General features: G+C 52.3%; 1 protein-coding gene across 3 annotated transcripts; it reads left to right on the top strand.

Moving 5' to 3' along the window:
* Positions 1 to 1,249: 1,249 nt before the first annotated feature.
* TCOF1 (treacle ribosome biogenesis factor 1) lies at positions 1,250 to 21,149 on the top strand. Of its 3 annotated transcripts, XM_065848900.2 has the most exons (17): positions 1,250 to 1,379; positions 1,888 to 1,943; positions 4,500 to 4,642; positions 5,398 to 5,504; positions 5,785 to 6,139; positions 6,951 to 7,045; positions 7,507 to 7,722; positions 8,307 to 8,576; positions 12,635 to 12,809; positions 12,974 to 13,116; positions 14,728 to 15,004; positions 15,250 to 15,338; positions 16,029 to 16,257; positions 17,351 to 17,908; positions 19,473 to 19,567; positions 20,103 to 20,139; positions 20,583 to 21,149. In XM_065848900.2, exons 1-16 carry the CDS (start codon positions 1,269 to 1,271, stop codon positions 20,133 to 20,135), a joined length of 2,952 nt encoding a protein of 983 aa, XP_065704972.1. In that variant the 5' UTR covers positions 1,250 to 1,268; the 3' UTR covers positions 20,136 to 20,139; positions 20,583 to 21,149. The 3 variants fall into 3 exon arrangements, with proteins under 3 accessions (XP_065704972.1, XP_071670817.1, XP_071670816.1); XM_071814716.1 differs by having other exon boundaries at positions 15,253 to 15,338; positions 20,103 to 21,149; XM_071814715.1 differs by having other exon boundaries at positions 20,103 to 21,149.
* Positions 21,150 to 21,424: the final 275 nt, after the last annotated feature.

Below are 21,424 nucleotides of genomic sequence, written 5' to 3'. Positions count from 1 at the left end.
AGGTATAAAACCATTCCAGACCATGTCAAAGCAGATTCAAATCTGTCCATCAATACACATGCAGCAGGCAGTGCCCTTTGTGGGGTTGAATCTCCTCCCAACCTCATTTTCAGAGGCTGTGAAGTCAGCTTCCCTGAGCATCAATGACCGTTTGTGCAGGGGGAGGTCAGCCCCAGAAAGGACCAGCCAGGTCTGCGTTTCATTTACAGGAGCTGTAAAACCGCCACCTGGCCAGTGGCTTTACAGCTTTGGACGATGCTGGTGTCAAAGACGTTCGGTGCAGGAGCCAGCTGGAGCTGAGCCAGTTTTATATTTAATCTTGCCTATAAATACAAATAACGGGGTCTGTATTTGGAGTGAGTGACAGGCGCACCACGGACATTATTAAACTTTCCAAAAATAAACCTCTGCCAAAGTGAAGGGAGCCAGATTTTTCCTGGAAAGAATCAGTGCAGGACGAGGGGGGTTGGTAACAGGGCAGCCCCTCTGCGAAGGGCCCCTCTCCAACAGCTGCTCCGTGTCAGGAGCTCCTTCTTCCCTCTCACTGTTTGCTTATTTTAGCCCCAAAAATGCCTGAGCAGCTCCTCAGAGCAGCTTAATGTCACGGAACCATAGAATGAGAGAATAGTTTGGGTTGGAAGGGACCTTTCAAGCTCATCCAGTCCCACCCCTGCCATGAGCAGGGACATCTTCACCAGCTCAGGTTGCTCAGAGCCCCGTCCAGCCTGGCCTGGGATGTCTCCAGGGATGGTTCATCTACCACCTCTCTGGGCAACCTGGGCCAGGCTCTCACCACTCTCAGTGTAAAATATTTCTTCCCCATGTCTGGCCTGAATCTCCCTTCTTTAGTTTCTTCTCACCCCTTGTCCTATCGCGACAGGCCCTGCTAAAGTCTGTCCCCGTCTCTCTTACTGGCCCCTTTTAAGCACGGAAAGGCAGCAATAAGGTCTCCCGAAGCCTTCTCTGCTCCAGGCTGAGCACCCCAACACGCTCAGCCTGTCCTCACAGCAGAGCTGTCCCATCCTCGAATAACTTCTGTGGCCTCCAACAGCTCCGTGTCTGCCCTGTGCTGAGAACGCAGAGTAAGGGCGCTGCTTCAATAACACCCGGACTGTGCTCCTCCCGGGCCGGCCGGGCCGCTGGCCCCTGCATGGTCTGACAGCGCCGGCCCCGCCACTACACTTCCCAGAGAGCCGCGCGGCGGAAGCGGATGAGACGTGTGTCGGCGCAGCACGCGGTGGCCGGGGCGGCGGGGAGCGGGCCGCGCCATGGCGGCGGGCGGCGGGGGGGGACGGGAGCTGCTGGCGCTCATCCACCAGCACCTGCTGCGCGGCGGCTACGCCCGGGCGGCCCGGGAGCTCCAGGCGCAGACCGGGCAGGTAACGGGCAGCGAGGCCCGGGTGGGAGCTGGGAGGGCAGCGGGGCCTTAGGGGGAGGTGGTCCCGGAGCACAGGCTTCGGCGGGGCCGGTGGGCCTGGTCCCCCCTGCTCGCCGTCCAGGCCCGTGCTGGGGGTGTGGGGCCCGTGGCGCCGTGCGGGACCCACAGCTTCCTGCTGGACACACGTTCCGGCCCGGCCCCGAGTGGGTCCCCCCGGTGCCCGCGGGCTGTCCCGGCCCCGAGCCGGCCGGGGAGAAGGGCCGAGGCCGGCATCCCGCCGGAGAAACCCGTCCTGGGCGGGGAGTGCAGCTGCTCCCCGAACACGTGCGGCTGCCGGTGAAGTCCCGCCGGGGGTGGGACACAGGTTCACTGGGAGCGTGTGTGCGGGGAGGACACGTCCCAGTGTTCCCGGGGGTTCCCGGAGGGACCTCTGCGGTCCCTGGTTTAGTCTGCTGGTCACATCTTGTAGCGGGGCAGATGCCTGACTTGTGTCCCCTCTGCTTCCACAGAAATTGCTCCCTTCCTTCACCACCTCTCTTGAGGACATCTTTACGCACTGGGAAAAGTAAGTCAGAGGAGGAAATTACTATCAAATAGCTTCCAGGCTGCGTGGCACGTGTGATCTTTATTTCCTGGAATTTCCCATTGTCAGAGTATTTCTGATTATAACTGTGCTCAGCAGATTTTCTTCCTAGCCTCTGTTTTCAGACCAATGTGTTTTAGATGTTAAAGACTGTTAAAGGTTTAGAGTCTCCTGAGCTAGGAGATAATTGTTACTGTAGTTTTGAGCAGCTGATGCTGTTCTTTCCTTTTCGGGTTGCTACTGAAGTATTGTGGAGCTCAGAATTGTGCTTTATAGGCAAAAATCTATTCCCTGGTTCTGTTTCACTTTCTTTTTAAAGCCATGTGCTTTGCAGGAATAGTGACACAAGAACAGAGAACTTGGACGGCTGCTGCAATGCCAAATCTCTTACAGGGACTTAAACCGTGGCGGAATCCACGTATCTCCTGACTCAGAGGAAGTCTCTTGGTTCCAGCCTGTCCTTTCAAGCCCTGACATGTTCCCCCCAACGCCTTCCCACCCTGTTATTCCTCTGAGTACCCAATGTGAAGCTCTGCAGTGCGGAGCCTTCCCATCTGTGGGATGCGATGGGTTGGTGCTGGGGTGCAGCGCTGCAGAACCCCAGTTATCGGGGTGGAGCTGGGCATCTGTGCCGATGTTGGGGAGCACTGGGGTGAAGATGCTCCTCAGCGTGGCCGTCCCAGAAGCTGATGGTTGCTTCAAAGGCATCTTCTGCTAGAACGCCTCGTGACTTTGTGCTGCCCCAGTTCTTGCTCTTTCGCTTCCGTGATTTTCTTACTTGAGCGTGAGAAAGACTGGATCTAGGCAAGGACGTGGTGGTGTAGAGACAGACTTGTGGTTCTTCCCTCTAACAATTTATTGGTCTCTTGGGTATTGATGGTGACCTTTCTTTGTGCGAGTTGTCCTGGGTGCTGCTGCAAACCCATCCAGACACTGTTGCTTTTAAAGCTTGGGGGGGTGACAGGACATTTGTATCATATTTAGTTCCTTTTTCTGTAGTGTCACCCTTCTGTTGCAGTCCGCCCCCCCGACAGGTAGTGCCTTTTATTCCTGGTCCCTCTACGTCACACCTGGACTGGAGTCACAACGAGGCATGTATTGACAGGTAGTTTCGTTTATCCAGAAACTGCTCTGCCAGGCTGGAGTGCTCTCAATGGGTGAGCTGTAATTCTCACATCTTGTCACTTCATAGGCTTTTGCCCTGAAAAAGCCTATGAAGTGACAAGGCTTCTTAAGCTTTTGCCTTTCCTCAGACTGCACTGCAGCTCTTACCTGTCCAGTTGAGGCCATCCGTGGTGCTCTCCTTCAGAAACTCTCACAAAGTGAACCTGAAAGTTGAGATTTGCAGTTACCAGAGAGCAGCCTCCCTCCAGGGCTGTGTTGGAGGATGCTGCTGCTGCGAAAATGATGGAAGGTGCAGGGCGCAGCAGGACCAACTCAACCCCAGGAGCACCCAGAGCCCTGCAGCTCCCAAATGCTCTGGGCTGCTGTAGGGCCAGCTCCCATGGGCACTGCTCTTTTCCCAAGCACCTGGTCACTCACGACAAATTCTCACAGTGTTGGGGTGTCATAGCTGCCTGTGTGCCTTACCCTGTTGTTTTATTAAAGGGATTATTACAATAGTGCACAGCACTTTGTAAGAGGAAATGTGCTGTCAGTCTAGCCTGCTTGAAAAAATTAGGTGAACAAATAAAATAAGCTAAACTGGCACAAAAGCGGGGTTTTTCTTACCTCTGATAATTGTGAGTGTCTCAGCGCCTTTAGCAACTTAGAAGTGCTGCATATGTGAATCGCTCACGGACATGTGCCCAGCCAGTGTTGTCCCTGTAATAAAGTGAATGCAGTACCTATGTTTTCATTTTTAAATTAATGATAACTTTACCCACGTCTGTTCTGCTGGTACAGGTAGGGTTCAGAGCCTGGAAACATCTTTCTCCAGCTTACGTGTTTAGTGGTCATCTGTGATGGCTTCCTCCCCTCCTTACAACACATTTTCTGTAGATCCAGCTACTTCCGTTCTTAAATCTCTCTGCAACCTGACTTTTCTGTCTTTTGGCCTGTGAGGCCAAGTTCAAATGATTTTTGTGGCCATTAGATTCATTTCTCATGGACTCTTGGAATGCCAAGACCTGTTTGGGCATCACTGCCTTCACCCTGGGGCTGTGTTTATTGACTGTCTGGCTATAGTTGCCTCCAGGAGATGGAATTTGTTCTTCAGGGTGCATTTGCTCTGTGGTGAGCAGTAGCATGACCAGATCCAGATACATTTTTACTTCTCTGCTAAAGGAAGAAAGACACACAAAAATAAAAGGTCTGTGTTCAGTAGCTCCTGTGCTATTGCAAGGATATGTTGTGCTCAGGAGGACTGGAGATGCCTCCTGCAAGGTTAGACAAGTATTTCTGCCACCCACTTGGGAGCTGTAGAGCAATGACAGTGTGTCCTTAGGCTGGAGCCTGACCTGAGAGTGGATGAATAATTTTATTCTGTTTTGTTCGGGGTATCTTTTCTCCATTTTGACACAAATTCTGTTCCCTCAGAACTCCCTCGAATTCCAGGAGAAGAAAGCTGAGTGATGAGGAGCCAGCCGTCCCAGAAAAGATCAGAGTTCCTGATCCTGTGAGCAGCTCTGAGAGCTCAGACAAAGAAGAGGATGAGAAAGAGAAGGCAAAAGCTGCAAACGGTAGGAGCCTTTCATTTCCCTGGAGTTGACAGAGAATGACTGGAGGCTTGTGTAGGAGCAGCCTGACTTGCTTGGCTAGAGAAAATGCCTGTAAATTGATGGCTATTCCCTTGCGCTCTTAGAAAAATAGGACAACTAATTTAGCACCCCTTCTCCTGTGGAGTTTCTGAGGAGCACAGATGTCTGCTAAAGCTAGAAAAAAACTGTTATGATTCATTGGGAAGGGATGGGTGTTGATGCTTGGTTGAAGCCTTGGGAGCCTAACGCTGCCCACCGTGGAGCACCTTCTGTTGGTCCCAGGAGTGTGTTGGGCCAGCAAAAGCAAGGTCTTGTCCCTGGATGGAGGAAGGACTTGTTGGTTTGTCTGGAAAGCCAGTGCCCTCTGTCTGATGTGGGGACAGATCCCTGGTGCAGCTGATGTGGGAGGTGTTGGCTTGCATAGTCTTAACTAAAACCCATGTTGTGTGTCTGATACGTTTTGGCTCAGTCTCATCTGCTGGAGACCAGCCCTTGGAAACGTGCAGATCTTGGCAGGTTCCTTGTCTTGGTGGTGGGAAGAAGAATGGGTTGGAGGAGCACAGCACTTGCCTTTCAGGAGGACAGTGGCAGTGGTGTTGGGGCAGGTATGGAGGTGGGACCCTGCCCTGCCTGCTGGGGCCTTCCTGCAAACCAGAGGCCATCTTAATGTTAGGGATGTGCTCACACGATGTCTCTGTGGCTCTCACGCAATGTCTCTGTGGCTCTCTCCTGTGCAGCAGCCAGCCTTTCCCTGGCCACCAACTCAGCAGTGAATGCAGAGAGCAGTGAAGATGATGACTCCTCATCAGAAGGGGAGACACCAGCTGGAAAAGCTGCAGTTACGGTAAGGCAATTATTCTCTTGGCTTTGAAGGCTGATGGTATTCCATGGCTAGGACTGTCCCAGGCTTGTTGGCATGTGTAGACTTGTGGGCTGGGGTGGAATTTATATTTAAATGACCCTCCTACACTGGTATAAACCTCTTAGATATCTGTCCCCCAGCTGCTTCTTCCCTAAAGAGCTCTGTGGCTTGCCTGGCTGTCAGATTGCTGTTTAAGGTATGTTGCGTCCAGTTTATCCCCTCATTTGTTTATAGGCTTCTAATTTATTTTTGCTTCCTGTAGGTGACACCAGCTGTGGCGAGTGGTAAAGCTGCTAATTCCCGTCATTCTCCTAAAAAACCCACTGCCCCAGCAGGCAAAGCAGCAGCGTTCTCTGCTGCAAATAGAACTGTGGTCGCAAACAAGCAGCAGCCCAATGCACTGGTTGCATCTGCAGCTCCGGCCAGGGCTGAGCAGAAACTGCCTGGTCCTGGGAAGCTGGGACTTGCCGCAACAGCCGTGGCCAAAGTAGGTCAAAGCAAAGTACCAGTAACGACCAAAGCACCAGAAAGCTCCAGCAGCAGCAGTGACAGCTCCTCATCAGAGAGTGAGGAGAAAAATGAGGCACCGACTGCCAAGACCCCAGCACCAAAAGTGGGTAAGGAGCCCATGGAGTGTGGTAAATGCACGTGTGCTCCAGCTTTGCTGTGAATCAAATCCGAGCTGTGCCTTCTGCCTGTTCCTTCCTGCTCCCTTGCTGGAAAGCTCAGAGCGATGCTCGTTCCTTGAGGAGGCTGTGAGAATACTGCAAAGCAGCCAGCTCCGGAGCTCTGTGGGATGAATCCAGCCTGCTTGCTCCCATTTCAAGCGGCAGATTCTGTGCTAAGATGTCTGTCTGGCAGCACCCAGCACCGCGGGGCTGGATATAACAGCGTAGCATATCTGAAGGAGAGGCAGGACTAATACTGCAGATGCTTTCAGTTTTTTGTAAAGGCATTGCAGCATCTTCTTTTTATTCCCAGTCGCAAAGTGATTTTTTTGGGGGTTTTTTGAAGTCTTTCAGGAAATGTTCTACTGCTTTGAAGTATGTGTGTGTGTGTGTGTGTGTTGCAGGGGGTGAGGAACAGGTCGTAGAAGCTCTGAAAATCCTCGTTTTCTGGGCTGTTATCCAGAGGAGGTCCAGCTTGGCTGGGTGCCCCTGCAGGGAGCTGTGTGGGGCTGCGTCAGAGGGTGGCCAGGAGGGATCTCCTGTCTCAAGAGAGTGGTGATCATGGGCCAGCATTTGTCTGGAGAAGCGGTTCCCAGCAGGGCACTGATGCTTTCAGCAGGGCTAGGCCCTCTTCCCTGCAAATCCCCTTAGCCATCTCTGCGGCTTGTTTTGTTTTCCTGACTTCAAAAGCCACATTAGCATCACGCTCTGGGAGCTCAGAGCAGACAGCAGCTGTGACATCCCCTTGCCTGTGTTTCAGAGCTGAAGCAGGCGGCTGGGGCTGCTGAGAGCAGCAGTGAAGAGTCAAGTGATGAAACGTCCGAGGAGGAGGAACTTGCAACTCCAGCCGTCCAGGTAGCTTATCCAACCCATGGTCCTTGTCTCTAGGAAATCACTTCCCTTCCCTCAAAGGAGAGAGGAAATGCTGCAGCGCTGTAATCTGACAACACTCTGTTCCCTGGGTGTATGGGATCCCCAAACACAAGGCCAGAGAAACATGCTGTGTGGGTGAGAGCCCCACTAATCCCTGCCAGCATCAATCGTTCCATCCCAGTTCCTCCTAGTGCCTGAAGCTGAGGGAGGTCCTTTGATCTGTAGATGATTGGTGTGCAACTCCACAGATGTAACCAGGCCGTCTGTGGAGAAAGTGTCTTGCTTCAGTGACTCCGCAACCCCTGGGTCTGAACAAGTCTGTCCCAGTCAAAGTTAGCAAGGCAGCCTTCTTCAAAACAGATCCCATGCGCTTGCAGCTTTCAATCAGTTTCTTCCAAGATGTTATCTGATTTCTCCTGTTCCTGTTTCCCCCCTGTCCCTAGGCAAAACCAGCTGTGAAAACAGTGCAGGTTAATGCAACACCTGTGAAAAGTGCACCTGCTGCTCCAGTGTCCCTCAAAAAGAACACAGTGAAGCAAACGGCACTGACACCAAGCCAGGCCAAACCCTCACCCACAACGGTTCCAAAGCCTGATGACACATCAGAGAGCAGCGAGTCATCTGACAGTGAAGATGAGGAACGTCCATCAGTAACCCAAGTGTGTCTGTCTGAGACTCTGTCTCCTTGCACACCTCTCCAGGGCTAGGAATCACAGTAAAATGGAAATGTTGTAAATGCTTGTAGTGTACAGCAAAGTCACGTTGGGGGTGGGAGGAAAAGAGGCATGAGGTGTTTAAAGGCATCTCAGTGTCTTTGCTCTGAGCTTTGATGAAGCCATTGTGCCTTTCTTGAAAACAAAAAATCTATCAGTACTTTTAAATTTAAAAAAGAACAAAGAAACCCCAACAATTCTTTTCCCACCTAAAGAGGCAAATTGTCACAGCTGAATTTGCCTCTCAGCTATAAGTTGCAATAAATAGTGTGTAATTTGTCGAACTGTGTTGCAGCTTAGTCTCCCTGCTGTGGAGAGTGCAAAGTGCTGCAGTGTACTTCACTGGAGGGGACTGGTAGTGTCAGCGGGCTGGTGAAGAATATCTGGTCATGCTTTCTCATCTTGGGGAAACTGTCCCCACACAGGCAGATGAAAGGATGTCTTGTGTGTCCTGCCAGTTGCTAATCTTCCTTCAGTGTTTGCCTTTCCCAGGGGGATTCCTTGTTTCACGCTGTTCTTGTCTTGTCCAGGCAGAGCCACCCCCAAAACCCTCCCAGGCCGTCCCATCCCCGGCGAAACCTGCACCAACAGCATCACGCTCCGGCAAAGCAGCTCCAGCAAAAACACTTAATCTGGTCCAAGGGAAGCCAACACCCAAACCAGCAGTGCCAAAGCAGGCCAAAACTGCAGCAGGAAAGACTGCTGCTCCCACCAAGCCTGCTGAAAGTACGAAGCCAGCGGAGATCTCTGACTCTTCAGACAGTGAAGAGGAGGATCCCCCTGTGCCCATCAGCCAGAAGGTAGGTGGTCCCACCCTCAGCTTGGTGCCAAAGGATGGGATATGCAAGAGAATTGTTTAACCCTTGAATGCCGCCACCAATCTCCTTGAAACGCCAGTAGCATGTAGTATATTGTATCTTGGTCACTCAGGGGGGAAGATCTTTCTTCCTACCTCAAAACAAGTATAGCCTAACTTTCTCACAGTCATCCCAGACAAGGGTGGGGGATAACCTGTGTGATACCAGCGGGTTCACTCCACTCGTGCCAAGCCCCTCTAGATTGGGCCTGTGTGCGAGGTCACAAACAGCTTGGTCGTGGCTCTCCTGGGAGAATTTATTTAAGACCTCTCTTGCAAGAAGGACCATGAACTGGACTCAGGTGGCTGAACTCTTAGGCAGGCAAATCCTTTCCCAAGACCATTCTTAGGCTCATTATACAGAGACCTTCTGCATTGACTCAGCTGCAAGGATCTTTGCAAAGTGCCCTGAAAGCAGCATTTTGGAGATGGCAGCTATTATCTGCTGGGGAGGAAGGGAAGCTGGGGGCAGAGCCTCACATGTCCTTGCAAGGAGGTTCTTTGTTAACACATCCCTTTGCTATTGACAGGCAGGAGCCAGAGAGGCTCTGCATTTTTGTCTTTATAGCCTTGGTCTGCTAAGGTGGGTGGAGGGGGATGCATCTCTAACAGTTGGCTCTATGCTGCTCTCTTCCTGTATGATCACTTGTGAAGGTTCATCTCTGGGTGGCAGGAGCAGCTGTTCTGATACCTGTGCCATGGGGTCTCGCTGTAAAACTATTGATACTCGTCCATTCTAGCAGGGTTGTAGGTGAAGGACATGTCGGGGTAGGTTTGTTTCCCCCCAGTGTTGATTTGAAACTGACAGCAGCAGGTACAGCTATTTAACCACTTCAGTGTCTTCCCTCTTGCAAACTGGCAATTACCCCTCAACAGCCACCAGTCAGCAAGGAAGAGCTCGTCATTGAGCAAGCTCTATTTTTGCCAAACAGGCTATTTCTTCATGTGTTAGTAGCCTACAGGCAGAGACCATGAGTGAAGATAAACCATTAGGCTTAGCGGTGTCCACAGTCCTGTCCTCACAGTCAAACTCTTCTTAGCTCATCCTCACCATCTGCTACTTGGGCATATGCTAACCACTGACTTACTGTATCCTACAACTTCCTCTGGCTTCTGTGCAAGATGCAAACAGATACAGGGCGTTGGAAGCTGCTTCATCTTTCCTTGTGGGGGTGGATTAGCACAATTAAAATGAACATCATGCCGAAATTGAACTGCTTAATTGGTATGTTTACCCCCGAAGAGTCAGGAATATTTAGTCAAAGAACTTGACAAGGTGTTTGCATATTTTGTGGGGGGAAGGATGGTGGCGGGGGACAGTCTGCATTGACCTTAAAGATACTGTGAGCTGCTTTTCTTGTGGAATTGCTAATTCTATTCTGCTTTGGTTGGGCATTTTGGGCCAAGGATGGCACTCAAGCCCTCTATGGACAAGCTTTGGCTTCTCTTTACCAGAACTGGGCATGAGATGCACGTGCATCCGTTTGCTGGGAACCTGTGTCTTCCTGGAGGATCCAAGGAAAACCTGTGCATGCTGCACTGATAGAAGCTGTGCCAGCAAGTTTTTATCTTGGACCACAGGCTGTGTGGGGAGAGGCCAGATCTCCCAAGAGCTGGAGGATCCCAGTCTCTCTCCCTCCCCAAACCCTGTACTGGCTCCATTGCAGGTGACAGTCCCACCTTTTCTGTGTAGTGACACAGCCAAGATACCGATCCCAGTCCTGAGGTGCTCTGGGTGCTTCCGTAGTGCACAGGCAGCGATGAAGTCTGACTGTTACAACGTGTTCAGCACACGTGGCTCAGCGTTGTTTCCCCCTCTTGTCATGCTGCACTGTGTGATGCAAACGGACCCGGCGAGCAGCAGATGGGTCGTGCCGGAGCTGAGTCATCACACTCGCGCTGAGAGCCACGGGCAGCTCCTGGGCTGTGAGCTGGAGGGGGAGCAGAAAATATTATTTCCTTTTGAATTATTTTCCTCTTCTCTTGAGTTGCTTCAGTACCTGTGACTGAAGTTGTCAGAAGCTCTGTCTGCCTGTGTTACGCTGCTCCCTGGGTGTAACTCGACCTGATGCCACCTGGAGCTGTGCTGTCGGACATGGTGCCTGTCAGCCATCTGACAGTGACCAGAATGAGGTGGATGGAGGGACCTTGGCCCTGTCCCAGGATGATGTCAGAAGTCCTGAGGCTGTGTAAAGCTTATGGTGGTTTCTCTCTGGACACTGTTACGTTCCTTTTGTGTCAGGAATGGCAGCTCTTTCCCAGTCTCTTTCTACATCAGAAAATGAAGCAGCACTTGTGCTGTGCACCTAAGTAGGAGAGGAGCCAGTCCTGATGCTATGAAGGTCTTGAAAGTCAGCAAATGTGGTCTGATCGCAGTAGAATCCTACCCTGCACAGCAGTGCTCGGGATGAGAGGTAGAGGAGCTAGAGCATTCAAGTAGAGTGTGTGAATTCCTGTGTCCGTTTCAAGTAGTTCTCTCTCTTCAGCATCGCAAATCTGGCCTCTCTCCTGGAGACAGTGACTCACTGGGATCAAAACAAAACAGATGAGTGAGGTTTGCAATCCCCCTGCTTCTCCAAGCGCTTTTGGAGGTTTCTGTTTCTCTAAGCAGAGTCAAAATGTGCTTGGCTTGTCGGAGAGCTGCTCTGTAATGGGATAAACATGCAGATGCTGTTGTCTACTTAGTGTTTGGCTTGGAGATGATAAACGCTGCCCCAGTGGCAGCCTTCAGCAGGGCTGTGCCAGGAAGCACAGGAAGATCCATCCTCCTGGGAGGCTGCTCGGCTGGTGCTCTTGGCTGCTGAAGTCCCCCTTGTCCTCTGTTGTGGGCTGAAAGAGGGTATGGCTGCATTGGCAGCATGGCGGGTTTGGGACAGGGGTTGGCAGGGGCTGTGCAGCCAAGCAGAAGCCTCTCCCCTCACAGGAGGCCTGGAGACAGGCACTGGAGCGGGCTGCGTCACGTGCAGGTTGGATGGGGTCTGCCTGCCCTGGCAAGCATGATGTGCTCCTTGGCAGAGCAGCCCAGAGATGAGCGACGAGTGCGGTAAACGGAGTGGGCGCAGAGCACTGCGAGCCTGGAGAAGATCTGCGGGTGGTGAAGTTACCAGAGTTCTCGGCGAGCACTCCCTCTGCTGTTGCTGGCCTTCAGCAGCGTTCGGGGGTGTCTACAGCCCTCAGCCCAGGATGGGAGAGGGGCTGGGAAGAGATGGTCTTTCCTGGCAGTTGTGTATCTGGTGCGGTGGCAACTCTGGCTTCCCAGTGCTGATGCACGAGTTGCTTGGGATGGTGGCTCCTGGCCTGTCCTGGGACATCAGAGTATTGAGGGGTGCCGTAGAAAGGCACAGCCCAAATGATTTGTAGGGTGGTTTTTTTTTTCTGTCTGGAGATTTCTAAATTCTTAGACCTGTTGACAGACCAGTTTCCAAGGCGCTCAGTCGTATCGTGGTCCTTGTCTGTCTCTGCCTGCCCTCTGTGCTGCCAAACACTTGTGTCAGCCCTTTATCTGCGCTGAGCTCTCCAGCAGCTCCAGGATGTAGCTGCTCTGATACTGTGTCTGTGTTTTGGCGCAAGGTTTCCCAGCTCCCACTGATTCCCCGCGCTGGGGGAAGGTTGTGCTTAAACAAGAGGCTTCTTTGGAATGGGATTCTGGGGGTTATGGTGCTTCTCCTGCCCTCAGGTTCCTGTCCAGCCAGTGTCTCAGCCTCCATAAGGAATTGCTGCTGAGCTTATGAGCACTGTTAGCCCTGTGTGCTCGTGCGATAAAATGCACTCAGGCTTCCTGTCAAAATCACTTTGTGAAATGCAGCAGCGTGTGTCTGCAGCAGCTCAGGCCGGGCAGTAACTGAAACCCCTTCCAATCTTGACATGCTAAGGATGGAGTGAGCGTTAGTAACAGCTGTGTTAGGGTAACATAAAGCCCAGCTTGAGCTGAAACTGCGCTTAAACTCCTAAACAACACCTGTACTAATACCATGTTTCTGGGCTTGTGTCTTTTTTGTTAAGAGGTTAACAGAACAGGCTGGGCTGGTTTCCAACCTGAGCCAGGCTGCTAAAGCTGAGCTGCCTGAAAAAGCAGTGGGAAGTACCTTGAAAAGCCAGGCCCCAGAAAGTGAGAGCAGTGACTCGTCTGACAGTGAAGAGGAGTCCCCTGTGGCACAGACACAGCCTCCACAGCCCGGTAAGTCTCCTGGCAGCAGCCAGGATCCCTCACCTGCATCCTTATGGATTTCCTTTTCTCCCCTGCACATGGAATGGCCCAGCCTGTTGTGATAGCTCCTGCTCTGGACAGCCACGGAGGGCAACTTTTGCTCATGATGACAGTCTCTTATGCTTTTCCTGCAGTGAAGACCAATGCTGTGCCCCAGCCAACAAACACAAAGAAGGCACCAGCTCCAGCAGCAGCAGCAGCCCCTCCACCTGTGGACAGCAGCGGGGATTCCAGCGAGGAGACGGATTCAGAAGAGGAAATAGTTCCCCCTTCTCAAGTAAGGAGCCACTGACTTGCTGGATGTGATTCTGTTAGTCCTGTGCTCTCAGGAGGTCTCAGGACTTGGGAGGGGGTAGTTCGGGAGGTGATGCACAGTGCAGAGAGGAGCCCTCCCCTTGGCTGGGTCAGGTTTTCTTGGCAACATCCCTGAGTCTCACTGACCCTGGCTCTGGGTGCACGTCTCAGCCGCAGCAAGCTTGCAGTGTGAGGGAGCAGCGGAGGGTGTGAATGTTTTGGCAGGAACATGAGTAGGTGCACGAGCCCAGAACTCCTCTGGGACTCTGTCCGCTTCGCCATGCTGCAGGGAGTTAGACTGGAAAAGCAGCCAAATCCTTGCAGGCAGAGTCTTTGCACAAGCTGGGAAGCTCCAAGACAACCTGCCATGTTTCCTCACAAACCCCTGGGCCTGGGGTCCAGCTGGAGCTCTCTGGACCCCGCCTTGGGAGGCTGGAGGGATCTACCCTGCAGGGTGGCACAGTGATGACCCCAAATCTGTGCTGAGGACACTGCTGCATGTTGTGGAGCTGATCCCAGCTCTCTGACCTGAGTCTCTTTGTGTCTCTGTGCCTGTCCCTGGGGCCTGAGCTGTCCCAGGGTGAAGCTGGCTTTGGGTGTCTCTGCACTTCTGCTGCAGTTTGAGCCTGAGAAAGAAACTTCATTAAGAAGCTTTGAGGAACGTGACCATTGTTTCTGCATGGTGGTGGCTTCACTGGGGCTCTGAGCCCTGGGCTCAGTGGCCAAGTGCACTACATGTCCCACACGTACGTGTCCCCTGTCTGGCCAGTGCCCCTGCTGGGAGAGAACGATTATGTGCATCCAAGGAAACCCTTCCCCACGTTGGCCTGATGCTGTGGCCAGGGGAAAGGCTGTCTCCCTCCAGCTGCTGGGCAGGCAGCCAGCCTGAGCAGTCCTTGATTAAAGCACGTTTTTAGTACCAAGATTGTATAAAATAACGCAGTTGCTGTAACTTGAGCTTTGTGCAAGACGACTGAGAGCTCATGTCGGATGGCGGCTCTCTGCACGGTGGAGCATTGCCTTTCTGTAGGCCAGATGTTGTGCAAGGGAAATGGCAGCCCACAAAGGCCCGGTTTGTTGCATATCTGGAGGGGTGTACTGCTTACATGGCCTGGTTTATAACACAAACCGGGAGGCTGAGCACTCCTTCCTTGCTCCCACTCTCTCCTCTGCTTGTGTTTGTGTCTTGGACCTGATGTCAGTGTCTGATTTCCATGCCCCTGGCTCTTCTATTTTTAACCTCTCTTAAGTTTAGTTTGATAGAGGTTTCAAATGTGAGGCAACAATATTGCTTCTTGTTAATTTGCTCTCTAATCTGTGGCTTGCTTGTGGACCTGAAGGCAGATTTGCCGTGTGATTGGTATCTTTGCTTTACCTCTATTCCCAGTTAACTCTTGATGTGTGATTTTTAGAGTTAGATGTGGGCTGTGCCCTGCATGAGAGGTTCTTGGGCTGACCTCAACACGAATGAGAGCAGTGTGGCTGAAGAAGGGCTGAGGTGTTCCCAGCCCATCTGTTCTGGGCTGCTTCCTAAAGTTCATGGGCATGAGCAGTTATTCCTCCTTCCAGATGCATTTTGTCTTCCTCTCCCCAGGCCCCCACTTCTGGCCTCAAGCCAACGGTTCCTGCAGGAAAAGCTCCTCCAGCCACCACTGCCACCCCACAGGCTGCTCCACCGTTGGGCAGTCCCAGAACCCCAACCAAGAAGCACGAGCTGCAGCCAGCACAGAACACCCAGCAGAGCCAGGCCCAGCCAAGCCAGGCCCAGCCAAGCCAGACTGTGACCCCCGCCCAGGCAGAGGAGAGCTCGGACAGCAGCAGTTCGTCGGACAGTGAGGAAGAGGAGACGCCCCAGCAGACCCCCAAACCTGGTCAGTTCTCTCAAGAAGATGCTCTCAGAGTTGTTGGCCAGTCCAGGGTGGGGACAGTGTCTTTTTTTATCTCATGGGACACGTGTCACCTTCACATAGTGGTTGCAGAGGTGTTCCCCTCTCCAGTGTGGCACGGCATGCCCCTTTCTGTGGAGGGAGAAGCCTTTTGGTGGCAGTGACTGGGTAGATGAGCCCAGCCCCAGGTGGCAGTGATGGGTTTGATGGGACAAACTCTGCTTCTCCAGCAGGCTCGCTGCAGAAACCAGGAGGGACCCAGCTGGCCCAGAGCTCCTCCTCAGAGTCCAGTGAGGAGGAGGAGGAGGCATCATCACAGGTACTGTACCTGAGCAGTCTGGGATCCTCTCAGGTCTTTGAACTAGCTCCTAATTAGGATGAAGAGAGGTCTAAATTCTCAGCCATAGCAAGTGAGGTGCAGGGTGGGTTTGCCAGCACAGGAGTGCAGTCTCCCCAGTGCAGTGCTGTGAGCAGGAGAGAGGCTTTTGAACCTGGAATGCTCCAGCTTCCCCAGCAGAAGGGATGGGAGGAGGTGGTGCCTTGCAAGGGTTAAGCCAGGAGAACTGATGCACGTGCCAATAGCAGCAGGATTTTTTTTTTCCCCTTTTTAATTTGTAACTTAACCCGCGTCCAAGCCGTTAAATTTCCTTTCTAAGGAACGTGCAGGGCGTGCAGCACATCTGCAGTGCATTAGCTATACGTGGGTGCACGTTGATGGCCAGGAGCCTCCCCCAAGCCTGCTTTACTGGGCAAGAGCAAAGAGGAGAGACCCTCTCTCCATCAGCTCTTGCTGCTGTAAGCTCAGCCAGCATCTGTCAGTGCTGGCCCCCTCTCCTGGCAGCCCTGCTCTTTGCAGGGCCACCTGAGCGGTGCAGGATCATTCTATGGGCGGCCAAAGGTGGGACCTTCACTTGGAGTATGGGGGCAATAGCAGCAGAGACAGATCTGTGTGCCTGGCGTGGGGGAGGCTGCCCTGCTGTGACTCCTCAGTGTGTCTGTGCTGTTTCAGTCCCTCCTCACAGGTTATTCAAGCCTCTCCAGGACCCCAGCTGCACCCCAGGCACCAAAGACAGTTCCCCCTCAGCCTATAGATAAAGGGGGTCAAGCGAAAGTGGCCGTGACTGCTTCCAGCTCCCTGGCCAAGGCCGCCATGAAGGCAGCCGCAGCCGACAACTCCAGCAGTGACAGCAGTGACTCCGACACAGACATCAACCAGGTGGCTGCAAACCACAAAGCAGGTGGGTCTCCCTTGTGAGGTCGGGAATCTGCTTGACACAGGAGCAAAGCCGTGCTGGCACGGGAGAGTGACACTGGGACGGGGCCCTGTTCCCAGTGTGTCTCCACTGCAGAGCCCAGCAGTGCGCAGTGCTGCTGCCGTCTGCTGGTGTCTCCTAAACACAACACGGCCCTCTCCTTCTTCAGTGCCCCTTCTGTCCAGGCTGGCTTGCAAGGCTCTGTGCCTCCTCCAAGTTCTGCTTTAACTGCAGTAATTATTGCCATTAATGGGAGCAGATAGGGCTGTCACTGAAACCTCTGCACACCGCATCAGTGTGATGCAGTAGTGGTGGCTTCTGCGTAAGGTTTAAACGCCAACTGAAGAACATCTGTTCTACAGTGCTGGTGTTGAAGACTCCCTTTGGTCTTTCCAGGCTCCGTAGCATGTAAGGAGGGCAGAGGAGGGGAGCCGTATGGGAAGACCTATGGAGAAAAAATGTTTCTGTTCTACCATCTCCCTGTTATTCTGGTTGTGGGCAAATAGTAAAACTTGGACCTGGAAGCTGCTCCTGCTCTGGTTTGACCCTGAGACCTTCAGATGAGCTCTGGTCTAGCTGTGAGCTCTGGCCCACTTTGGAGGCTCCAATGTTGACCTCTTGGGCACATGGTTGTTGTGCAAAGGGTTGTTGAGGGTGTCAGAACTATCCACAGGCTCCAGAAGGGTCAGGTGCTGGCGGATGGGCTGTTGGTTAACTGTGGTGGTGTGAGTACCTCCTCCACCTTGGGGAGTCCCTGGCTTGCCAGGGGTGATGTCCTGGGGAGGGACTGCTCTGTGCTCACCCATCTGGTCCTACAGTTTCCTCTAGTCCAGTCCCTGTACTCCATGGATGTGGCCAAAGCTCTTGTCACCTGCTGTCACCTATGTCACCACATACTTGATCGGAGGCTGAAGCATCTTACTCTGGCTCTGCTGTAGCTGGATGACCAACAGGTTTTAATTTTATGGGAGAAACAGATGCTTCTCTTCAAATGCGTATTTCAATCCTCCAGTAATTCATGGTCTATGTAACAAATGCTCCCTGAGTTGTCTTCTCACTCTTGTCATTGTTTCTGCAGAAAACAACCCCCCTCCAATGCAGGAAGCCACAGGAGCCTCCAACAAAGAGAAGGTGGCAGGAAAAACAGAGCCAGGTCATGACAGCTTCAAACCTACCCCACTCAAGAAATCCCTGGCCGTGAAAGAGAATGACGTTGGGGCAAAGTTGGTGCAAGTGACCCCAGTGGCCACAATCCCCATCCCACAATCAGAGGAGTTGAGTTCAGGGAGCGAAACTGAGGTCACTACTGCTGCCGAAGTTCCTGCGGTGCAAACACTGGAAGGGTTGGCAGTGAAGAAGAAGAAAAAGGAGAAAAAAGAAAAGAAGGAAAAGAAGAAACATTCCACCACAGCAGACAAGGCTGTGAAAACTTCTAAGAGCAAAGACAAAGAGAACAAGAAGCAGAAAACATCTCGGAAGCGGAAACTGTCAGGAGAGCCTGGGGCTGTTGGGCAGCCCAAGGAGAAGAAGCGGAAAGGGCAAGCTAGCGACGAAGTACCCAAAAAGAAAAAGAAGAAAGCAGCTGGTGACCTGGAGAAGCTGCCAGACAGCAAGGAGAAGAAAAAATCAGCTAAAAGTAAGCATCCCTCAGTTGGGGCAGCACTTACAATAGGTTCTTGCAACTGATGCACATGCAGCCTCTGGTGTGGGGCCTTGTAAGGAGCACCTGCCTTCCCAATAGCTTCCTGTTTGATGACTCCCCTCGTGGGCTGCCCAAAGCCAATGCGAGATTTTTAACACCCCACTCTGGTGTTTTTCTGCAGTCTCAGCATCAAGTTGTGTTGCAGATAGTAAGCTGGGCTCTTCTGCCCCTCTGTCCTGCGTCCAGCACAGGAGGAACTGCATTAATTCTTGTGCAGATCCTTCCCACTTGCAAAGCAAGCTGGTGTCCCTGTATATCTGGTGTCCCTGTATACCTGTCCTGCCAGGGCTTTCTGCTGTCCTGGGCCTTGTCCTGGCTGGAAGCAGCTGCCTAGCTGAGGGCTGGCAGAGGGTTGAGGTGAGTCTGCACTGAGCCTCCTGAGGACTCCTTTGCCCTCCTTACATGACTGGGCTTTAGTTTTCGCTAGTTGTAATGCATGAGAACAGTTCTGCCAGCCCAGCTGGCTGCTCTCTGACAAATCCAACACGTGCTAGCGAAGAGGTAAGGTGACATGTGGCGGGGGACAGCAGGCAGAAGGTCCCTGACGTGCTGTGGGCATGGCAGCAGAAGCCCAGCGTTCACACATGCAGGGCTTTGCGTTAGAGCTTCCTGGACGTGGCTGCTTGCTGCCAGCCTCTTCAAAAGACGTCAGCCGTGAAATCTGCGCTGTCATCTGCCCAGTCACCACGGCTGTTCCCCATGGGGTGACACTGCCCTTTCCTGACCCTGCCTGATTAGTGTGTGTGCAGTTATATGGTGAGCAGCTCATTCAAGAGACATGACTCAAGGCTATTACCCCTGCTTTCAGACCCCTGGAGAAAGGAGAATGGTGCCAGCCTCCTGCTCCTTGCTCCCAGTGAAGTGTTTCCTGTCCCTCTTGTCTGCATGCCTCTCTAATGCTCCGTTTGCTGCCCTAATGCATTTTTTTTCCTCTGCAGTGCAGACTGCATTTGCAAATTGGAGCTGGTTCTATGCTGAATCTTGTAGGTTTTTTTTTTTTTAAAAAAAAAGATGGAATGAATGGGGCACTTCTGCTGGGGTTTCTGTTTTGCAGAGATGCAGCCCTTCATTTTGGAGGAGACAAGATTGTCCAGCAGCCCTTGTGTGGGCTGTTGCACAGGGTTGAGCTGGAGCTCGTTGGAGCAGTTGCGCTGAGCTGAACCATGTGTGTTTGTAGCTCTCCTTGCTCTGGTTTCTGGCACGTCCCCAGCTACTCCAGTGCTGAACTGGTTCCTTGAGGTGGGTGGGCAGCAGGAGGTGGAAAAAAGGGGATCCTGTGTAATTCTGCCCAGACGTGTGTATGGATGGTGGCATCAAACCACCCTGGCTCAAAGCTGGTGTAGAAACAGCCCTTGTAGCAGGCTTTGCCCTCACCCAGTTACCGCTCTGGAAAGCTTGCTCAGGTTTGGGTGAGATCAAAAGCTCACAGGGGATGCTCCATCTCAGAGTCTAGCAATACCAGAGTCCCTCTTGGTTGACTTTTCTTTCCCTCTCCCAGAAAAAAAGACTGGAAAAGAAAAGAAGAGCAAAAAGGTGTCTTCGGAAGGGCAGCCTGTAGCAGATGGCTCTGCTGAGGTTCAGAAGAAGAAGAAGGTATGTGCAAGACCCTGGGATGGAGGTACCATGGGAGAGCTGTTCTGAACCACGGTAGTGATGCTCATCCCTGCAGTGTGCCAGGCTGGAGAGGAACAGCCATGTCCTGGCCTTGCTGGCAGCACAGGGGAGGCCGCAGTTGGTTGTGGCTCATCTTGAGACACCTAGACCTTGGGTTGGTTGGGATTGGGGTGGTTTGAAGAAGGGCTTGTTCCTCTGTTGCTCCCCCAGGAGAGATCCCTTTCCCTGGAAGGGTCAAACCCAGGGGCAGAGAACCTGCCCAAGGAGTGAGTGCTCTTCTTCAGCTGCCTAGTTGTTCTCAGCAGAAACTGGAGTTCCTGAGGGGTTGGCAGGCAGCTCTGTCCCATCCCAAGAGCTAGGAAGGGGGACAGAGGGAGGTTCTAGGATGTCCTTGTCATGGGTATGTCCCTGTAGGGATGGCAGCCAAGAAGCCTCTGTGGCTTGTGGCTTTGATGGGTCCTTCATGTTTGTGGTGTAGAAGATACTGATTTATTTTTCATCCTTTACTTTTTAGAAGAAGAAAACATCTGAACCTGAAGGACTGTAAGAAGGTACATGGTCTGTAGGGACTCTCGATACCTCTGAATGGCGGTAACCTTGGCCAAACTCAGTACTTCTGGGCCAGTCTCGGGAAGACAGTGTCCCTGCAAAATGTTCACTGCACCAGCCTGGCCTAAGATTAGAGGGCCAAGGAGCAGAGCGGTGTAAGGAAGGTCACGCAGCAGCGTGCTGGCTTCTCTGGATGTGTTTGATCTCAACTCTTTAGCTGCTGAGAACTGGACGTCCAGCCTGGATGTTGCTGTCCTCTGTCATCGGCAGAGACAAGTGGCCTCTGGCAGTGTCCCTGCTGACCACAGGCAGCTTGGAAAAATAATATGGATTAGATGGTGATGGTGTAGCCACCTGGAAGTGGACCAGATATCCCTGCTCTGCTCAGCTGTGGGGTTGTTCTCCTCCTCTCCATCCCTAACTCTTTTAACTCCTCTCCCCAAAGGTACCACCTCCCTGTGATTAAGGATTTATGAGTGAAGATGAAACAGAGGAAAAGGAAGCTCATCAGGAGAATTCCAATTTTTTTTTTTTGTAATAATTTATAACTTCTTTTAACTGTGACTTTTAGAGCAGAGCAGTGTAACTTTATGCCTCCTCCTGCCCTGCTGTGGCCCAGAAACGAGTTTATTCCCCCTCCCCGCGGCTCACCTGTTGCACAAGAATTCAACTGAAGGAGGCAGGTTGACCAGACAAGAGCCAGCGTGTATAAACTGCTTTCCTCCTAGTTGACATTCAGCCATCTCTTTATCATCACAGAGTTATATTTTTAAGAGAAAGTTCTACCTTTTTCTTTTTTCCTTCCCCCTTCTGTCACTTGTGTTGTCAGTCCTTTTGCTACTATGGAAGAGACCTCTTGGGTTGACTTTTTATTCTGACACTGACGGCAGCGATTATCGTGTCCCTGAAGTTGCACTGAACAGCTGTACCCAGCAGCTGTTCTCAGCCAAGGCGGCAGAATTTTTTGTGGGTTTTTTTAATGAAATACAAAATAAAAAAGAAAAAAAAGTGAGATTTTGCTTCAGCTGGTTGAAAAGGAGGTGACCAGGGGCAGGTCACAGCCCTCTCTGGAGGGTGCTGCAAGTTTGACAGAGCGTAGCGTCTCCCCATGTTTGTGAGCACCAGTTCAACCCCTTGGGAAACAGGAGTTGCATTCTGCCTGCTCCCTGAAGAAGAGCAGACGCTGTTGCTCCTCAGCTCTGAACTGCATGTTCTTCCAGCGGTGATTTGTACATTTTTTTCCATTACTATAGTGCTGAGAGGCTTGTGCATCACCCTGTGCAGACC

The sequence above is a fragment of the Patagioenas fasciata genome, chromosome 14 (genome assembly GCF_037038585.1).
Source record: "Patagioenas fasciata isolate bPatFas1 chromosome 14, bPatFas1.hap1, whole genome shotgun sequence".
Classification (NCBI taxonomy): Eukaryota; Metazoa; Chordata; class Aves; order Columbiformes; family Columbidae; genus Patagioenas; species Patagioenas fasciata.
Note: the sequence above shows the minus strand (reverse complement) of the source record. Positions and strands in the feature narration are given on the sequence as shown.